This window comes from Tubulanus polymorphus, chromosome 5 (genome assembly GCF_964204645.1).
Source record: "Tubulanus polymorphus chromosome 5, tnTubPoly1.2, whole genome shotgun sequence".
In the NCBI taxonomy this organism is placed as follows: domain Eukaryota; kingdom Metazoa; phylum Nemertea; class Palaeonemertea; order Tubulaniformes; family Tubulanidae; genus Tubulanus; species Tubulanus polymorphus.
In genome coordinates this window covers 6,703,918-6,721,233 of record NC_134029.1, presented here as the reverse complement: position 1 = coordinate 6,721,233, position 17,316 = coordinate 6,703,918, and the positions used below count along the sequence as shown (strand labels likewise).

The window sequence follows — 17,316 nt, the reverse complement described above, 5'->3', positions numbered from 1 at the left end:
CAGGTTAAAAGTACCGCGAAAGATTGTCCAAGCGTCTGCTTCATTGACACAGGTGTAACGGTTCACTCCCCGGATCCAGATCTCGCATAATCTATCATCACACGGGTCAGCGCGTACTGCTTAGACTAACTACTTCATTACTTTGCGAAAATAAAAGACTTTGATTATTCACTGGACTAAAAAAGAATCAACGCCTCAAAGATCCACATGATATATATATTTCATATGTCTTTTTTAATCATATATACAGATATACCTTTACAAAGTTTGCCTGCAGTTTTAATTCAAAATTGTGATAATGCGCGAAAAACCGACAGGCGTTCGCGCGTTCGTATCGGAGACTTCTTCAAGATATCTTTTTGAATCGGGCGATTGTCATAACGTCCATGGCACTAATTTCGTACGTCTGAAATAGACATGGACATAATACTATTGAGATATCTTACGTCTGGGGCATCTGTTTACTATTCATTACAACGAGAGAGTAGTTACCACTATGAGTTGATCGCCGTTTATCTCCATAATGCTTTTAAACTCAACGTCATCGGCCTTCACTGATCCCTCAAACTTACCATTCTCCAACTTGTACGAGCCCTTCGTGAAAAAATTAAGAAGGATCGAAGGGCGTGTAAAATTGCTATAATGACTGTGTACCAAGATTATCAAATTATATATCCATAATATTATATATATCATATTATCTAGCACCGAAGCATATAACTATTCCGATATCCCTCCTCAAAGACACTGCATTCTCACCATGTAACAGATAAGTTCATTTCGAAGGTAAGTCTAGCATATTTCTGATCGTGAAACTTTTCGAGGTATTGATATTAATAGAATAATAGATCAATAAATTCATTATCATTATTTACCAAAGCGTCGGAACCGTCAGGGGTTTTCATTGCTGTTGTTTTTCCGATTTCCAGGTGGTTTTCTTGAATCAATTCGCCTCCTTTAGTTTCCAGGCGAGAGGTCAAAGAAGATTGGCCGGCTGTCAATTCCATGTGTATTCGAGAATGCATCACCTTCTCTTGAAGCTCCCGAGGAACGCCTATAAGACAATACACATATATATATATATATATATATATATATATATATATATATATATATATATATATATATATATATATATATATATATATATATATATATATATATATATATATATATATATATATATATATATATATATATATATATATATATATATATATATATATATATATTATACTTACACAGAGCGTCAAGGAAAGGTACCTTATCCTCATCGGAACATTGGTGTTGATATTCCCACGTGCCAAGGTAGGCTTCAACCATCTTATTCGCGATCGCAAAAAAGACAGATATGCTACGACCGCCGTTACATACGAATGTTCGGTGGCATGCATTTACCAGCATAGAAAATCCAGGAAAATCCGCATTTCATTGAAAAACCACAAATAGGGTATACACAGAATCATGTTTATGTATTCATAAAAGCAGCTTTTGGACTAATTATACGTATATATTTCTAGTTACAATTACAGATATGTATTATAGCTGTTATATGCTCTCATTTTCCAATGCCCTTCATACGTTTCTTTTATTGCATTTTTGTGTAGTTGTAAATAGTGGTCATACCAGTTTCCGGTATTTCAAATTTCTGAAATCAAATTTTAACGATATGAGTTCTACGACATTCAATATTGACTATACCAATACCACACGCAGATGATACATTCGACGTACAGTAGTCATTTTGTCACCGTTGACTTCCGACGAATATTTTGTCGTAACATTCAGATCTTCAGCCTTCAATTCTGCACATAGCTTACCATCCGTAATACTGTACATACCCTGGAACATTTCATTAGAATATGCCAGATACATTTCTCCTTGCAAGGACTTCATTCCTATTTCAAGCGTTTTACAATTTTAGATTATGTCGTTACAGAATAAATTGCTACCGATACCTACATAAAATATTCTACTAAATTTAGCGATCAGGGGCGGATTTAGGGGCTGGTCTCGGGGGTCCAGACCCCTGCCTTCCCATTGAGGTGGCCCTTTTCGCCAATCGACATTTATTGACATTCATCCTCTCGGAAAGTGCAACTTTTCGGACGTTTTTCTTCAAAAATATCTAAAACCAAGGGCTCAACTACGCGGAACCCTAACAGAGGCCTTAGACTTGGCTGTTTTTATCCGAGAAATGGCTTTCCTTTTCTTCTGGACCCCAGCCTTCTAATTTCCCTATCCGCCGCTGGGGATCTAATCCATGCATGTTGGATCGGTTAAATCATCTATTGTTAGCCAATTGTCGATGTAGTTATTAAAAAAACTTTGAAAGCGTTTTTGCTATACCTTCGCCTTCCTCCCACCTGGCAAAGTGATGTCACATTCTTGACCTAGTTTGAATTTATTTTCATTGAGAATCTGGCCGTCGCCAGTTTCCATACGAGAAGTGAAGTAATCGCCAGAAACGGAGAAAATTATCCGCGGCTTGGATTCGATCAGTTTCTGTCGGAGGTCTCCCGACATATCTATTCAAAATCAAATGCATACTTAAAATGCGTATAATTGATACTTGGTTTTTACTGACTAGGTCACAAATCAAACCCAACTTTGATGTATATAAACCGAAACTGATATATAAAGTCGAAAATCCAAATTTGACAGTTTACTGGTTGGAACACTTAATCTATATATCTTTATCATAAGCATCTTTAACTCACAGCGATGCAATAACTCACGTACTTACCTAAATTCTGGAGGAAAACTTCCTCGTTGTTGTCCGCCAGCTCATGGTTGTATAACCAGGTACCGATAAACTTCTCGACCATCTTCGTAACCGTCTAGTTTGTAACAGACTAAGTTCGCTAGTCTTAAGCAGTAGTCAAATACCTCACACACGATAAACACTTGCACAATACAATAAATATCTTACGCTAAACATGCGCTACCGGAATTATCTCGGGTTTCTCGAGGAAACATCCTACTAAATTAGAAAATATTCTACACGGGTTTATCTACATGTCTCACCGCTCATCTTTCTATATATTTTTTTGCCGTTGGAATTCGATCGATTCGATAGGTAAGCTATTCGCCCGAAAGAAAACATTCAGGTTAAAAAACATATCTTAAACAGATGGAACAACCATTTGTTTCAACCAGTTCCTTCTTCAGTACTGTAGCTCAGGCGATAAGTTGTTCCAAATGGTCATAGTGCCCGTGTATGTAAATGCAGTGTAAAACAACTATCATATTATAAGACGTACTCTTTTTAGAATTACGTGAATAGAAAATGATGTAACAAATGTTGTTATCTGAGCTCAAATGTATGGATATTTATATGGAGCTAATTAAATCTGAATCTGAATTTGGAGGAACATTTTTCTGCGAAGATGCTCATTTTTCACATGCGAAAAATATCAAGATTTTAAATAGCCACAGGGGGGAAAGGACTCATCATCAGTGCGCTCACAAATCTCAAAGTTGGCGGTTAAGTTTGAATAAATTAGTCTATTTTGAATTATTTGAACTCTAGTTTAACTTCTACAGTGATGTGAATACACGAGTATATAACATATAATTTCCTAAAACCATCCTCATATTTTGTGTCCGCCATGCATTTGTGTATGTTGTATATGTTGTAACATAAAATTGTACTTTTTGATATCAACCGGTACTGTAGATAAAATGAATTAATTAATGAATAAATCAACAACCAGGATGTATATGAAAATGAATACCACGTTTCAGTTGTCGTGAATGTTTCATCTGTTCGTATTGTTCGTTTTGATATATATGTAGATCTACTTACAAGCAGAGCAGACGACACCATTCATTTTATCCGAGATTATTTCGACGAAAAAATGAATACAAATTTGAGCACAGACAGAACGCGTAAATCTCAACAATCTGCGTCACTTTTATAAAATGAATGGCAAATTATACAGTCTCAGTCGACCCATCGTGAAATTACATTCGAAATACACAAATGATAATTTTTATTGCATATATCGTTTTATTCTGGAAATAAAATGACGGAAAATATACATGCTTAATTGATAGTCATAATCGCAACTTTTTATTTAAGCCTTCTTGTAGTTTGTTACTGTGGTCAAGTTCTCAGCAGGAATCTCGTAAGTCTACAAAAAGAGATTTTATCTACAGGTTCAGTAGATTTCAGATTTCGGATGAAAAGATGGTAGTACATGGCGTCGATAGTTTTGAAGCTTTTAATGTCTGATAGTTTAGGGAGGAGAATCAAGTGGCCACTCAACTTGATCTCTGGAACTTTAGGATCCACCAATTAACTTACTTCTTTCATCCAGCCATCTTTCACAACGACTGAATGTTTGACAATAACGTTCGGAAGATCCTTTATTTTGAGGTTTTCGGCGAACATTTTTCCATCTTTAAAGGCGTACGTACCCTAGAGACCAATGAATAAAGAAACGATAATGAGCGATCCATTTGAAAAAATATATCATAAAAACCCACTATGTACAAATCTAAAAGAAAAATCTATTCTTCAAAAAAAGAAATTAAACACAGAGTACACGACGTTTTGAATTTTCACGGTAATAACAATGATATATCAATAGCAATTTATTTCCACAAACAATTACAACGTCTAAATTTTGAAAATTTTCAAAAATAAAATTCCTTTCCGTTACTGGAAATAACATAAGCCTTGTATTTTTGCACCGTGGACTTTTATCATATAATCTATTATCCTTTTCTGGGTGTAGCTATTCTACGCTCGCCTTACTTTTCTGATATGAAGTAAGAAATTTGTGACATGGCGAATTACTATTATAGTTACCGTTATTTCGCGGCCATCAGGCAGCCGCATAGATGAGTCATTCCCATCAAAATAGATGATATCTTCTTGGTCGAATTCGCCATCCATCGAAATCGTTCGACATTTTAAATTTTCACCGACCTTCGTTATCACCACTTGCGTTTTCGAGTCGATCAGTTTATCGGTTAATTTGTCGTCAAATTCTATAAAGTAAGAGAAAGTAAATTGATAAATTCTATACTAACGATTTCACGAGTTTACGCCACAGCCACTGGGTGATACTTACTCAAATCTTTCATGAATTTTTTTTCGTTTTCATCTGAAAGTTCATGGTGGTAGTCCCAGGTCCCAACGAAAGTGTCCATCTCTACAGTTCGACGATTATTCTACAAGTGATCGCGCTACAGGTGACGTGTCGAATTTAAATATTTATAATATGAATTATTCACATGTATTCGTCGGGTGCTTAGAAAAAAATTATCGGCTGAAATCTACCAATGTGACCTTGACCTTGTACATATCAGACATAAGACGTAATCGCTAGACAGCGAGACATGAGGGCGATTGCACGGCCTAGAATGTGATGATTCATGATTTGATCAGTTTTGTTTTTCATGTTCGCAAGCACGTTTACGCGAAATTCCAAATTCATGATGTTGAAAAAATGTTTCGTAACGGTTTGCATGTAACCATTTTTGAAGTGCTACAGAACGCAGTGTGTACGAAAGAGTCAGCGAAAAGCTCCCATAGCCTGGATTACTTGCTGCGGGTTATGTAAAGAAAGACGTGATCTAAATTTGACCTCCAAGTTTAGATCACACATTACTGCCCAATGTTCGAACTTCGCAAACGAACCTTTTTCTGGTAGCCGTAATTACTACTTGCTTCATAGCAGATATCAGTTTTAGGAAGTTTTCATTATTAGAAACGTATTCATATAATTTTTGAAATTAAGAAAAATACAAACAAAAATTTATTCCGATCATACAGTTCGTAATCGATGAAAACAATCTCGCAGTAAAGACTCAACGCAAGAAAAATATCTTCGAGCTACACGTTCTTGCGTTCGAGTTCAATGATTACTCCAAATTTCGAGATATCACTCAATTTTTGCGATCGTTTTCGTGTACGATATTCACATTTCTTAGGCGTAAACACTTATTTAGCTTGATCACATGACAAAAACATGGTGCTACGGAGATAAAAGATTGTATCTTAATCAAGGCGCCGCCATCTTGGAAATTAAATCACCAAGCGTGTTCGTAAAAACCGCAAATCGTGAAATCGATCGCAAAAATCGGATGCTCTTTAAAACGCCTATGGACACTAAAACGATTCCATCACTAACCTTTCTCCCGTGCCCCTCCATCTTATACACAATAAACTCCACCAGATCATTAACCATTTCAAAAGGAAATGAATATATACAAAGTTTCAATTCATCAAATAATCATCGATTATCTTTATTACTATCAATATTGCTTCACCAATAATACAACCTAATTTCGGATGGTAAACCGATTGCCGGGAAAATATTTACTCTCTCGAGTGTCAAATTCGAGTGATGAATGTTAGATTTTCTTATAGGTCATAACGGTTTTCAGGTTCTTTGCAGCGACAGCCAGCGTCTGAAAAGCAGGATGAATGTGTTATATAATCGTGAATGAACGTATGCGATCGCATTGAGAAAAGAATAACGTTTCACTTCATTTGGCATTTCTAATACTTACATCTTTCATGACGTCATCTTTAACGGAGAGTATTTCTGAAACTATAACTCCTGGAAGATCAAGCAGTTCCATGTCTTCACAAGCCAATTCGCCCTTTTTTAGAACAAATGTTCCCTAAAAACGACAAGAAAAACGAAACTTTTTAATTATGTTGCAATAGCTGAGGCAAAAAACAAGCAAATATCAAAACTGGTTTACCTTAGCTTTGCGGCTATCGGGCAGAATAATATCTGATTTGGTTCCGTCGAGTTTTATTGTCATTTCTTCGTCGAATTTACCGTCTTTGGAAAACATGCGACAATGGAGATTAGCACCAGCCTTTTTGATGACTACTTGTGGTTTTGATGCGATCAGCGTTTCGACGATTTTCTTGTCCATTTCTAATAAAGTGGTTTATGATATCGCCAATGAACGTTACAGAATATTGCATGTCATCTCGTTTATTGCTATCTTTCTCTCGGAAACTTACTTATTTCATCCAAGAATTTGTATTCATTTTCATCAGCCAGTTCGTGGTGATATTCCCAGGTTCCGATGAATGCTTCCATTTTGACCGGTTGCGATTTGCTCAGCAAATGACTTTCTCTCAAAGCGCCTTCCGCATAAATACACTTGGCCCAATAATAATAAGCGTCATAATTGGCAAATTTTTACCGATAATGATAAAAATTGCACTTGTATAATAGTCTAGTGCAAATTACAGACAATTGCAACCTAAATAGACCACGAATACACTGACATTGAAACAAAACATACATCAGAAAAAATTCTGGTAGCGTTTCTTTTTTTACTTCGGTTTCGAAGATCCATCGTCTGCATTGTCAACAACATTGCACTATCGGTTCAAAGATGTGATGGTTTCCCCTGACTTCAGCCTGTGAACTATGGTAGAGATCTAGTCTAGAGTTAAAAATCAGTTCAACTACCATGACCTCGCCGATGTTAACAGTTGATTTAATAGCGAATCGTATATTGTTGGCCTCAATTAGACCAAAGAGTTACCGACTTTGACAAATACCCCGGATCAAATTATGCAAGTATTAACGAGGCTGTCCTATATACAGGATGTTTAAAAATTCAGACCCCCAGGAAATGTCCATGACTCCAGTCAGTGAAACTGTAGACGCTAATTTTGATTGAGATTTTGGGCAGCCACCCACAAACAACTAGGAACAAACAAAGAGAGCGTGAATAAACACAATCAAATTGCTGCCAGTGTAAAAACTGACCACGAGTGTTTTCAAAGAGAATCACCTCATACACTATAAATCTATTGCATCCGAATCTGCAAATTAATCACCTCGTGGTCAGTTTTTGCGCAGGTAGAAATAATTTGATTATATTACACTGAAATTTACCCTAATTGTTTGTCATGTATCAATGAATCTTTGTGAAAAGCTACCTTAACAACCCTACCCCACGTCAGGCTTCAACCGGAGTTAAGCCCGGAACGCACGCGACATAGGGGAACACGGAAACAGGAGAGTGATTCCGTGACTCCTCTTTGTGTCATTCGTTTACGAGAAATGCGAAACATGGTTTCGGGAGCAATGTTTCCGAGATCCAACGTTTTGATTCCGTGTTTCAGTGTTGACTTGTTTCCCTGCTTCGTATGCGTTGGGTCTGGTAAACCATTTTCTGGTGAACAGGGTTTTTTAAACGCATTGCATAATGCTGTTAATTTTTTTCAATTCATGAATGTTGCTTACATTTAAAGATAGCGAATTAGATTCAGGACAGAAAAGTTCAGTTTTAGAATATTCATTTTTGCGACTTACAAAAAAAGACTCAACACAAATTATTGATTATTCTAATCAACGAATTCATTTAATCAATTTAAATTACATGTGTACTGAGTATAATTCGTTAGTAAGTTCTATCAAAGCTGGTTGTATTTGGTGTTTCGGACTTCTGATTACAACTTTTTGTAATTCACCACTGTCGTCAAATTTTCTTCGGGAATAACCATTGTCTGAAATAATACAGCAATATAAATTCAGTGCTTGAAAATGAAAAAAAAAAATTCATCGAATATGGCAATGATCAAGTGATTGAGCCCCCATCCAATTTAACCTATCTAGGTGACAACTAAACTAAAATGAATGTCTTATAAATTGTTTGAGTATATAGGCCATAGTGGTGACAATCCTGATATGAGTTATATGAATATCGTTTTACCACTTTAAGCCAGCCATCTTTCACAGCAATACTTTCATTTACAGAAATACCGGGTACACTTTCGATTTTCATATTATCCGCCCGTATGACTCCATCTTTCAACAAATACTTTCCCTAGATAAACAGAATGATAAAAATGAATAGATAAAATTAATTTCTATACCACTCTTCACTGAAAATTGAGAACGGTCGACATAAAATTCACATACAATCATACCATTTACCAATTTCATCCCCATGTTTTATATTTGAATTTAGAATGCAACGAGTTATGTTTTATATTTAGGTTTAAAGAAAAAATGTACGGTAAAGTTCGTAAAACCAGGGGCCGGTTGCATAGTCATCGCTTAGACTTAAGACCAGTCTAAGACCAACTTAGTTCTATAGCCAATCTAACATCTTAAGACCAGTCTTAAGATTTAAGACTACTTTTGGAATTAAGTCACGACTGTGCAACTGGCCCCAGAAGACTACCAGCATTTGTGAAAGCATTTATAGCGTATTTATTTTATACTGATTTTCGGTAATTCAGCTGAAATTTTAGTCTATCGATCAATAACCGTTTTCTAATTTACCGTAGCTTTTCGGCCATCTGGTAACTGCACCACAGAATCTTTCCCGTCTAAGTAGATCGTGTATTCAGTGTCGAATTCACCACCTACTGTCTCCATCTTCAAATGAATATTCGCGCCAACTTTCGTAACCTTAACCTTCGGTTTCGATTTCAGAAACTTCTTCACCATTTCTTTATCAATTTCTAGAATAAATCGAAATTGAAACATCAATTCAACGCTCAATATGACAAGGAGATAAAGCCTATGCTATAAAACGTACTTAGACCATCCAATAATTTCTGTTCATTTTCATCGGCGAGCTCATGATGATACTCCCATGTACCCAGGTGTGCTTCCATATTTCCTTTTCTGTTTTCCTTTCCGTTTACCGGTGGAACCCTCAAATTAAGCCGACTTCTATTATGACAACCTCGTTCTATAGGTGCAGAGGATATTTGACGAACTTTCTTTGCAAAAGTGCATATTTCCCGAGGTCACAATTATGGAAGTTTGCTTAATAGCTTTACCCCAGAAATCAACTAACCGTATGTTGTGCATAATTATTTCGCAATTGGACTACGTACAAAAAACTTATGATGATTATAATACGAAAAAAAGCACATCAGCGAATGTTGGAAACTTTTTAAAGCATCTCTTTTATTTTGACACGATATGATATCATATCACACTACATTTTCTAATTTGATATAACGGTCCATCTAAAAATTAGCCCAATGTCAAAACATTGCTGATCAATTTAAGTCGCAATTAAGATCTGCAACAAATGTATTGGTAAACGACATGAATGAAAAGTGTTTTATTCCTTTCTAAAGCTTTTTATGCCAGGAAACTGTGGTGAAATTCTCCGTTGGTAAAATCGTAGTCTAGAAATAAAGCGCAATGAGTTCAGACCAATAATTCCAAAGTTCAGTTTTAGAATATTCATTTTTGCGACATACAAAAAAGACTTAACACCAATATTATTGATTATTCTAATCAACGAATTTATTCAATCAATCAAAATTACATATGTAATGGATGTAATTCGTTAGTAAGCTCTATTAAAGCTGATTGTATTTCATGTTTCAGATTTCTGATTTCTGATTACAACTTTTTGTAATTCGCCACTGTTGTCAACTTTTCTTCGGGAATTACCATTGTCTGAAATCATACAGGAATATAAATTCAGTGCTTGAAAATGAAAAAAAAAAATTTCATGAAAACGAAATTCATCGAATATGGCAATGATCAAGTGATTGCAGAGCCCCCATCCAATCAAATCTAGGTGACAGCTAAAATGAATGTCTTTTTAATTTGTTTGAGTCTATAGGCCATAGTGGCGACAATCCTGATATGAGTTATATTGATATCTTCTTACCACTATCAGCCAGCCATCTTTGACAACCATACTTTCATTTACAGAAATACCGGGTACATTTTCGACTTTCAAATTTTCCGCCCGCATAGCTCCGTCTTTCAACGAGTACTTCCCCTAGATAAGCAGGATGATACAAATGAATGAATAGAATGTTTTTCTATACCACTCTCCACTGCGTAATTTGAGTGGGTTAACATGAAATATGCATACAAACATCATATTTTACCAATTTGATCCCCATGTTTCATATTCGAATTAGGAATGCAATGATTCATGTATTATATTTAGGTTTATAGAAGAAATGAATGGTAAATTGTCAGGTTCGTAAAACTTTCTTTTTATGGAAAATTGAGAATATAGATATTCAATTGTGAAGACTACCAGCATCTGTGTAAGCATTTATAGCGTATTTACTTTTTACTGATTTTCGATAATTAAGCTGAAATTTTAGTCCATCGATCAATAACCGTTTTCTTATTTACCGTAGCCTTTCGGCCATCTGGTAACTGCACCACAGAATCTTTCCCGTCTAAGTAGATCGTGTATTCGCTGTCGAATTCACCACCGACTGTCTCCATCTTCAAAAGAAGATTCGCGCCAACTTTCGTAACCTTAACCTTCGGTTTCGATTTTAATAACTTCTTCACCATTTCTTTATCCATTTCTAGAATATATCGAAATCGAAACATCAATTCAACGCTCAATATGACAAGCCGATAAAGGCTAAGCTAGAAAACGTACTTAGATCATCCAAGAATTTCTGTTCATTTTCATCGGCGAGCTCATGATGATACTCCCATGTACCCAGGTAGGCGTCCATTTTTCCTTTTCTGTTTTCTGTTCTGTTGAACAGTGAAATCCTCAAATTGAGCCGACCTTATTGTGACAACCTCGTTTTATAGGCGCTGGGGATATTTAACCAACTTTCGTTGCAAAAGCGCATATTTACCCGAGGTCACAATTATGGAAGACTGCTTAATAGCGTTACTCCAGAAATCAAATCCGACCCTGTAACCGTATGTTATACATAATTATTTCGCAATTGGGTTTAGGCTTCGTACAAAAAACATGATGATTGAAATAAGAGAAAAACACGTCAAGAAATGTGGGAAACTATTTAAAGCATATCTTTTATTGTCACACAATATGATATTATATCCGCACTATATAGTATATCTTTTCAATTTGAAATAACGTCCATCTAAACTTTAGCCCAATGTCAAAACATTGCTGATCAATTTAAGTCGCTAAGATCTGCAACAAATCTATTGGTCAGCGACATGAATGAAAAGTGTGTCATTCCATTTTAAATCTTTTTATACCAGGAAACTGTGGTGAAATTCTCCTTTGGTAAAATCGTAGTCTGAAAAAATAAAGTGAAAACATAATATCCATATAAGATGCTAGTTGATTTTCTTCCTTTTCCGTTGAAAGTAACTTGTTCCTATGGCTTGATCTGCTTCAACTGTTGTTATAGGATTTCACTATCTACATTCGGTTTAATTCAAATGGTTTTAATCATTATCAACTCACCATTTTAATCCAATCACCCTCCACTTCCATGGTTTCTTCCATAATCATCTCTTGGACGTCCAAAATCTTAATGTTCTCGCCGCACAGCTTTCCGTCTTTTATTGAGAACAGTCCCTGAAAAATCATTTCATTTGCTCTATCATGACATTCGAATGTATCCAGATATGCTTTCATTTATTTCCATCAGTGAAACCTTGAATCATTATTTTACCTTTGCTTGACGGCCATCGTGGATTTTAAAATCTGATTCTGTGCCGTCCAGGTTTATATTGAATTCATGGTCAAATTTTCCATTCAAAAAAACCTTTATTCTAAGACCTTTGCCATGCTTGCTTATTTCCATAATTCCCGTCATGTTGGACATTTCCTCCAGCTCTTCTTTATCCAATTCTGTGGGAAAGTATGGATGATATGTCATGAACATATAGTGATGAACGAGTTTGATAAACACACTATTGAGGAAACTAGAGCTGCTCAGATGTTAGAAGTATCAAGTGTAGAATCCGGTTAAGTCAGGACAAATCACAAATTTATATTCATCCACGCTACAGGGTATAATGCGCAGCTGACTGGTCGACTGGACGACTAAACGCCCGGACGGCTGAACGCCTGGACGCGATGGTGAAAAATGTGATGCTGGAGAAGAACATATTGGCGACGGTGGCAATGGTGGTTTCGGTGATGATGATGATGGTAGTGATGCTGGAGGAGATGTCAGTGATGGTGGTAATTGTGGTGATGGCTATGCTGATGGTCATCCAGTCGGCTAGTCATCCAGTCATCAAGTCACTCGCTCATCCTGTCATCCAGTCGACCAGTCGTCTAGTCGCTCAGTCACCAAGTCGACCAGTTGACCAATCGTCCAGTCACCAAGTCAAACAGCCATCCAGTCGTCCAACCATGTCACTTGTACAGTCGGGTTAGGGGTCTTATCACGTCAAAATGAAGAGCCGAATCACTACCAACGTATGGAAAACATTCCTACACCCTTGCACTATTAACCCGTATTCTGCACAAGGACGTGATCTGTTTTATTACCAAACTTACTTAAGCCTTCAGCGAACTTTGCAACATCTTCTCCGGGTGACAGGTCGTGATGATATTCCCAGCGACCGACAAATTTATCCATATCGTCGAGTCTTGAAACAATTCAGATTCCTTCAATATGATAATAGAAGATATAGTTACTGTCACTATAATTCTCAAACTGTAATTCACGCGTTTATGACCAATAGGTCAGATTGTGGCTATTCTTTATATTTATCTTATGATTACGCGTAGTAAAGTTGGATATATCTTCGGCAATAATAAAATGTTTTCATTACCTGCAGGTCCACAGTACACACGATTGAACGACTAACACAACCCTGGTAGGATTTCTGGCGGTTTATTTTTGGACAAAACCAGTTTGAATAAGAACTGATATTATTCATAGATATTAGTGAAATGAGTAATCATAAAATCTTGTTGTTTCGTTTTGCATGGTACGACACGAGTCCGTGTCACATCGGTAAACCCACTTGTACCCAAATGTATATTTCATCCACAAGAATCGTTAATGTAAAAAAGAGTTGATCTTCAATAAATGAAAGCTAGACGAGAGAAATCCCACAATAGATTCAGCCAAAAATGAAAGTTCTATAGTAAAATGATATAGTACATTTCGAGCAACGTTGCGGCTAAATACTATCAGCCATCATCAGGCGTTGCTCGAAATATACAGTATATCATTTTACTATAGAACTTTTCATTTCTGGTTTAATCGATTGTGGGATTTCTATCACCTTTCACGGATATTGTGTATCTTCTCGACTCAAACGAAAGATTCAATTTCTTTCAGATCTCGAGATTGATTAAAAACGTTATATCATTTCCTTTCATTCATTGCGTTTATTTATTCAGTAATATTAACATTCTCCAAGGATGCTACAATGATTAATTTCAAAAAGCTACTGAAGACTGGGTATTATTTTCTCGTTTAGTCTTGCAGTTTCTTATATTTAGCTACTGTTGTCAAATTCTCTTCGGGAATAACCATTGTCTGAAATCGTGAATTAAAAGAAAAGTTAACATAAGATAGTTCTAATTTTCAAAATCAATACCGGTTAGTGTATTAGTATGAATTTGAGAGAAATACACAGTGAGTCAATTTACCACTGTCATCCAGCCATCTTTGACAACCATCGTTTCATTGACAGTAAGACCGGCTACATTATCCAATTTCATGTTATCCGCCCGCATAATTCCATCTTTCAACGAGAACTTCCCCTAATGGAAATTTATAAAAAAGAATTTCCAATTTAAGATTACAAAATTTTAATAAGAGCAATAATCATGGGATAGATACAAAGATTTGTATGAAAATAAACAACCAGGCATCAGCACCTACGATGTAGATGTGTCAGCATGTATAATGTTGATAACGTTTCACTAGCCTTAGGGATTCATTCGCCAACAGATTCGCCAACGTTTACTCTATTTACCCTAGCTTTTCGTCCATCGGGTAACTGTATTGTAGAATCCTTCCCGTCCAAGTAAAATATATCATCTTGGTCGAATTCACCGCCCGCAGTCTCCAACTTAATGCGCATATTTTCGCCAACTTTCATTACCCTTATTATCGGTTTCGATGCCAATATTTTTTTGACGGTCTCGTCGTCCATTTCTGAAAAATCAAAGCGTCATCGAGATATGAACTACTTGTATATCACAGTTATCCGGCGTAACGGTTTCCGTGGGATAAAAGATAACCTTACTTAAATCATCCCTGAACTTCTGCTCATTTTTATCAGCGAGCTCATGATGATACTCCCAGGTACCCAGGTAGGCTTCCATTTTTCCACCCTAAAAAAGACGCTCACTTCACCGATAATGGCATTATACAGGCAAAACGATTTACCCTGGACAAAATAATAAGAAAAACTATTGAATAAACCTTAGCGCATGGGATGACAAACGTTTCTATGTATGTTGTATCCAATTATAAAGTTCATAAAATGTTAAAACCTTAAGTAAGAATAGAGTGACACACACACACGCACACAGTAGGAACGCGTCACACAAAAGTTAATGAATATTTCTTCAAAAAGAGAATAATGAATGATGTCTTTATACTGATCCGCTTCATTGAGCCATCGAAATATATGTATGATTGCATTGAGTGCTTTCGATCAATGAGAAAACAGGTCGGTTTTCTAGGGACTCAACTGCGCGTAAAAAAACGTTTATTCTAACGCGTTATGTAAACTTGTCTGGTATAGTTATAGAACAGATGTTTTATTTGTCCAGTAAACCGTGAAATAGGTTCAAAATGGCAATCTATCGGAGAAATTCACCGTGTACCTTTATTATCGCTCCCCGGGGACGGATCGATGCTCGAAAAGAGCCCAGAATTTCGCCCAGGGAAATATCATTTTCCACTTGACCACATTCTGATTGTGAAAGCTGCACTCAGACGAAGCGCTCCTGGTGAGTGTTTTAATTAGAAATATACAATGGACGATTGGCTGCAATTTTCACGAAGCGGTTCAGGAAAATCAACCGTACGGCTTCGCGTGCGATGATTATGGGTGACGTGAAACGACCAAGTCCACCAAATACCGATCCTTTCGGTAAATAGAATGTTGTTTGAAAATTTTTAAGTCAAAGATCTATTTTTTAAGTGTGCGTGTACTTTTTAATATGTCTTATCTCCTAAGATTCCCACGTGGTTTAAACTGCCGAATTGAACATAGTTGATAACACGAATATAGCTGTTTTTATACAATACCTATTAAATTCCACGTCTACAAAATGGAAATGCGAAAATGAAAAGGAAAGCTTTTGTTTGGGCATTTCTGCCTGAACATTTACTTAACGTCGATGTACACATTCCATCCTTTAGCTACGTTTTATCCATTTCAGGTCTCAGTCGGCCATGGAATCTTTTCGTTTTCAGAATCCCGTGAGACGACCAAGTAATTTGTCGGGAGGAATAACGCGGCATAGGCATATAAACACAGACGCCATCTATTGGATAGGTTGAGATAATTGATGGTATTAGCGTCAACGCATGGTAGACAGGAGCAGTCGTTTTGGGACGAGATAAAGGAGATTAACGAGGACTCCGTGCAACCACCTATCCCACTAGATGGCATGCGTATCAGTGCGACAACCCAGTCAAAATCTAGTTCATTTTCTATGAACCTTCATCTTGATTTATAGCCTCCCTCGTCAGAAATTTCGGCAAATCAATCCTCTTGATAAACCCAGGTGATCCTAAGGTTCATATATAGGGCCAATTTTACCAATCACCATTCAAAGAATATGAGTAATTATGGATAGATTTTAATTGAATCTGAGGAGAAATCCACAAGTTGTTGTCTGAAAGCATACTAGCGAACCTGGTGGTTCCTCGCTTGCCACAAGTGGAATCCTCGATTGCCACAGTCGAAAGAAGAGTCTTCATTTTTTCTGATGGTGTTACAGTCGTCTTGGAATGGACATTTTGAAATCTGGAGATTTTACTATTCTCCGTCCAGATCTTTCTTTCATAGAAAGCGGTACCGAATACTCAATTTCGAGCCCCCGCGCCAGGCGTGTTGATTGAAATTTGACTTGGGAATGCAATCTCGATTCGTCATTTGCAAATTTGATAAAGAGGCATTGAGGCAATGAGTAGATATATCAACTTATTTATTTATTCGTTAAAAATTTACAAGATATAATAATAATACGTTTATACATATCTATGGTTCAAAAACGACAGTCATTATAATATATATATGTTATGTTTGCATGTGTACTCTGTATACTGGTTTTAAGTAATACCCATATAATGTTGAACAATTAATCATACATTAAATTTTACAGCATCTATCTATTGTCTTTACCTCGATTCACAATTTTGCTTTGTAATTTATGTTCGTGGATATATCTCGATAGGAAAGATATTAAGCATATCATATTTCGCTTCAAAACAAGCAAACTGACGGAACAGTTACTCTTTAAGATTTCGATAAGGATAAGACTACATGCAATCATTGAAGATTATCATGTCGTCCAATAAAACGACTGTAACAGAATCGAACAGCATTGAACCTTCGTCGTGCAACGTGATTGTTTTTTTCTGGTGGAAGAAAAACATTATTTTTGTATCGACTGCTTTAG

At 36.3% G+C, this 17,316-nt stretch overlaps 7 protein-coding genes across 10 annotated transcripts; all 7 read right to left on the bottom strand.

The window, feature by feature from the left end:
- Window positions 1–235: 235 nt before the first annotated feature.
- On the bottom strand, window positions 236–2,897 carry LOC141905896 (fatty acid-binding protein, liver-like). Of its 2 annotated transcripts, XM_074794978.1 has the most exons (7): window positions 2,747–2,897; window positions 2,350–2,528; window positions 1,735–1,842; window positions 1,242–1,648; window positions 876–1,054; window positions 493–594; window positions 236–406 (listed from the first exon to the last, which is right to left on the bottom strand). In XM_074794978.1, the coding sequence occupies exons 1-4, from the start codon at window positions 2,826–2,828 to the stop codon at window positions 1,589–1,591; spliced, it is 429 nt and encodes a 142-aa protein (XP_074651079.1). In that variant the 5' UTR covers window positions 2,829–2,897; the 3' UTR covers window positions 236–406; window positions 493–594; window positions 876–1,054; window positions 1,242–1,588. The 2 variants fall into 2 exon arrangements, with proteins under 2 accessions (XP_074651079.1, XP_074651078.1); XM_074794977.1 differs by lacking the exons at window positions 1,735–1,842; window positions 2,350–2,528; window positions 2,747–2,897 and having other exon boundaries at window positions 1,242–1,572.
- A 1,095-nt stretch (window positions 2,898–3,992) lies between these two features.
- LOC141905851 (uncharacterized) lies at window positions 3,993–5,241 on the bottom strand. Its single transcript, XM_074794916.1, has 4 exons — window positions 5,082–5,241; window positions 4,817–4,998; window positions 4,310–4,423; window positions 3,993–4,136 (listed from the first exon to the last, which is right to left on the bottom strand). Exons 1-4 carry the CDS (start codon window positions 5,158–5,160, stop codon window positions 4,080–4,082), a joined length of 432 nt encoding a protein of 143 aa, XP_074651017.1. The 5' UTR covers window positions 5,161–5,241; the 3' UTR covers window positions 3,993–4,079.
- A 1,007-nt stretch (window positions 5,242–6,248) lies between these two features.
- Window positions 6,249–7,131, bottom strand: LOC141906129 (uncharacterized). Its single transcript, XM_074795337.1, has 4 exons — window positions 6,995–7,131; window positions 6,724–6,905; window positions 6,526–6,639; window positions 6,249–6,423 (listed from the first exon to the last, which is right to left on the bottom strand). The coding sequence occupies exons 1-4, from the start codon at window positions 7,071–7,073 to the stop codon at window positions 6,367–6,369; spliced, it is 432 nt and encodes a 143-aa protein (XP_074651438.1). The 5' UTR covers window positions 7,074–7,131; the 3' UTR covers window positions 6,249–6,366.
- Window positions 7,132–8,366: 1,235 nt separating this feature from the next.
- On the bottom strand, window positions 8,367–9,742 carry LOC141906404 (uncharacterized). The gene is made up of 4 exons (XM_074795677.1): window positions 9,538–9,742; window positions 9,279–9,460; window positions 8,704–8,817; window positions 8,367–8,497 (listed from the first exon to the last, which is right to left on the bottom strand). The coding sequence occupies exons 1-4, from the start codon at window positions 9,614–9,616 to the stop codon at window positions 8,441–8,443; spliced, it is 432 nt and encodes a 143-aa protein (XP_074651778.1). The 5' UTR covers window positions 9,617–9,742; the 3' UTR covers window positions 8,367–8,440.
- A 531-nt stretch (window positions 9,743–10,273) lies between these two features.
- Window positions 10,274–11,690, bottom strand: LOC141905412 (fatty acid-binding protein, liver-like). 2 transcript variants are annotated; one of them, XM_074794269.1, is made up of 5 exons: window positions 11,585–11,654; window positions 11,377–11,477; window positions 11,118–11,299; window positions 10,636–10,749; window positions 10,274–10,418 (listed from the first exon to the last, which is right to left on the bottom strand). In XM_074794269.1, exons 2-5 carry the CDS (start codon window positions 11,453–11,455, stop codon window positions 10,362–10,364), a joined length of 432 nt encoding a protein of 143 aa, XP_074650370.1. In that variant the 5' UTR covers window positions 11,456–11,477; window positions 11,585–11,654; the 3' UTR covers window positions 10,274–10,361. The 2 variants fall into 2 exon arrangements, with proteins under 2 accessions (XP_074650370.1, XP_074650369.1); XM_074794268.1 differs by having other exon boundaries at window positions 11,377–11,690.
- Window positions 11,691–11,744: 54 nt separating this feature from the next.
- Window positions 11,745–13,592, bottom strand: LOC141905411 (uncharacterized). 2 transcript variants are annotated; one of them, XM_074794266.1, is made up of 5 exons: window positions 13,494–13,592; window positions 13,216–13,326; window positions 12,380–12,558; window positions 12,169–12,282; window positions 11,745–11,998 (listed from the first exon to the last, which is right to left on the bottom strand). In XM_074794266.1, the coding sequence occupies exons 2-5, from the start codon at window positions 13,295–13,297 to the stop codon at window positions 11,942–11,944; spliced, it is 432 nt and encodes a 143-aa protein (XP_074650367.1). In that variant the 5' UTR covers window positions 13,298–13,326; window positions 13,494–13,592; the 3' UTR covers window positions 11,745–11,941. The 2 variants fall into 2 exon arrangements, with proteins under 2 accessions (XP_074650367.1, XP_074650366.1); XM_074794265.1 differs by lacking the exon at window positions 13,494–13,592 and having other exon boundaries at window positions 13,216–13,424.
- Window positions 13,593–14,098: 506 nt separating this feature from the next.
- Window positions 14,099–15,540, bottom strand: LOC141906384 (uncharacterized). The gene is made up of 5 exons (XM_074795639.1): window positions 15,511–15,540; window positions 14,925–15,068; window positions 14,652–14,833; window positions 14,323–14,436; window positions 14,099–14,209 (listed from the first exon to the last, which is right to left on the bottom strand). Exons 2-5 carry the CDS (start codon window positions 15,001–15,003, stop codon window positions 14,147–14,149), a joined length of 438 nt encoding a protein of 145 aa, XP_074651740.1. The 5' UTR covers window positions 15,004–15,068; window positions 15,511–15,540; the 3' UTR covers window positions 14,099–14,146.
- Between the last annotated feature and the right edge of the window lie 1,776 nt (window positions 15,541–17,316).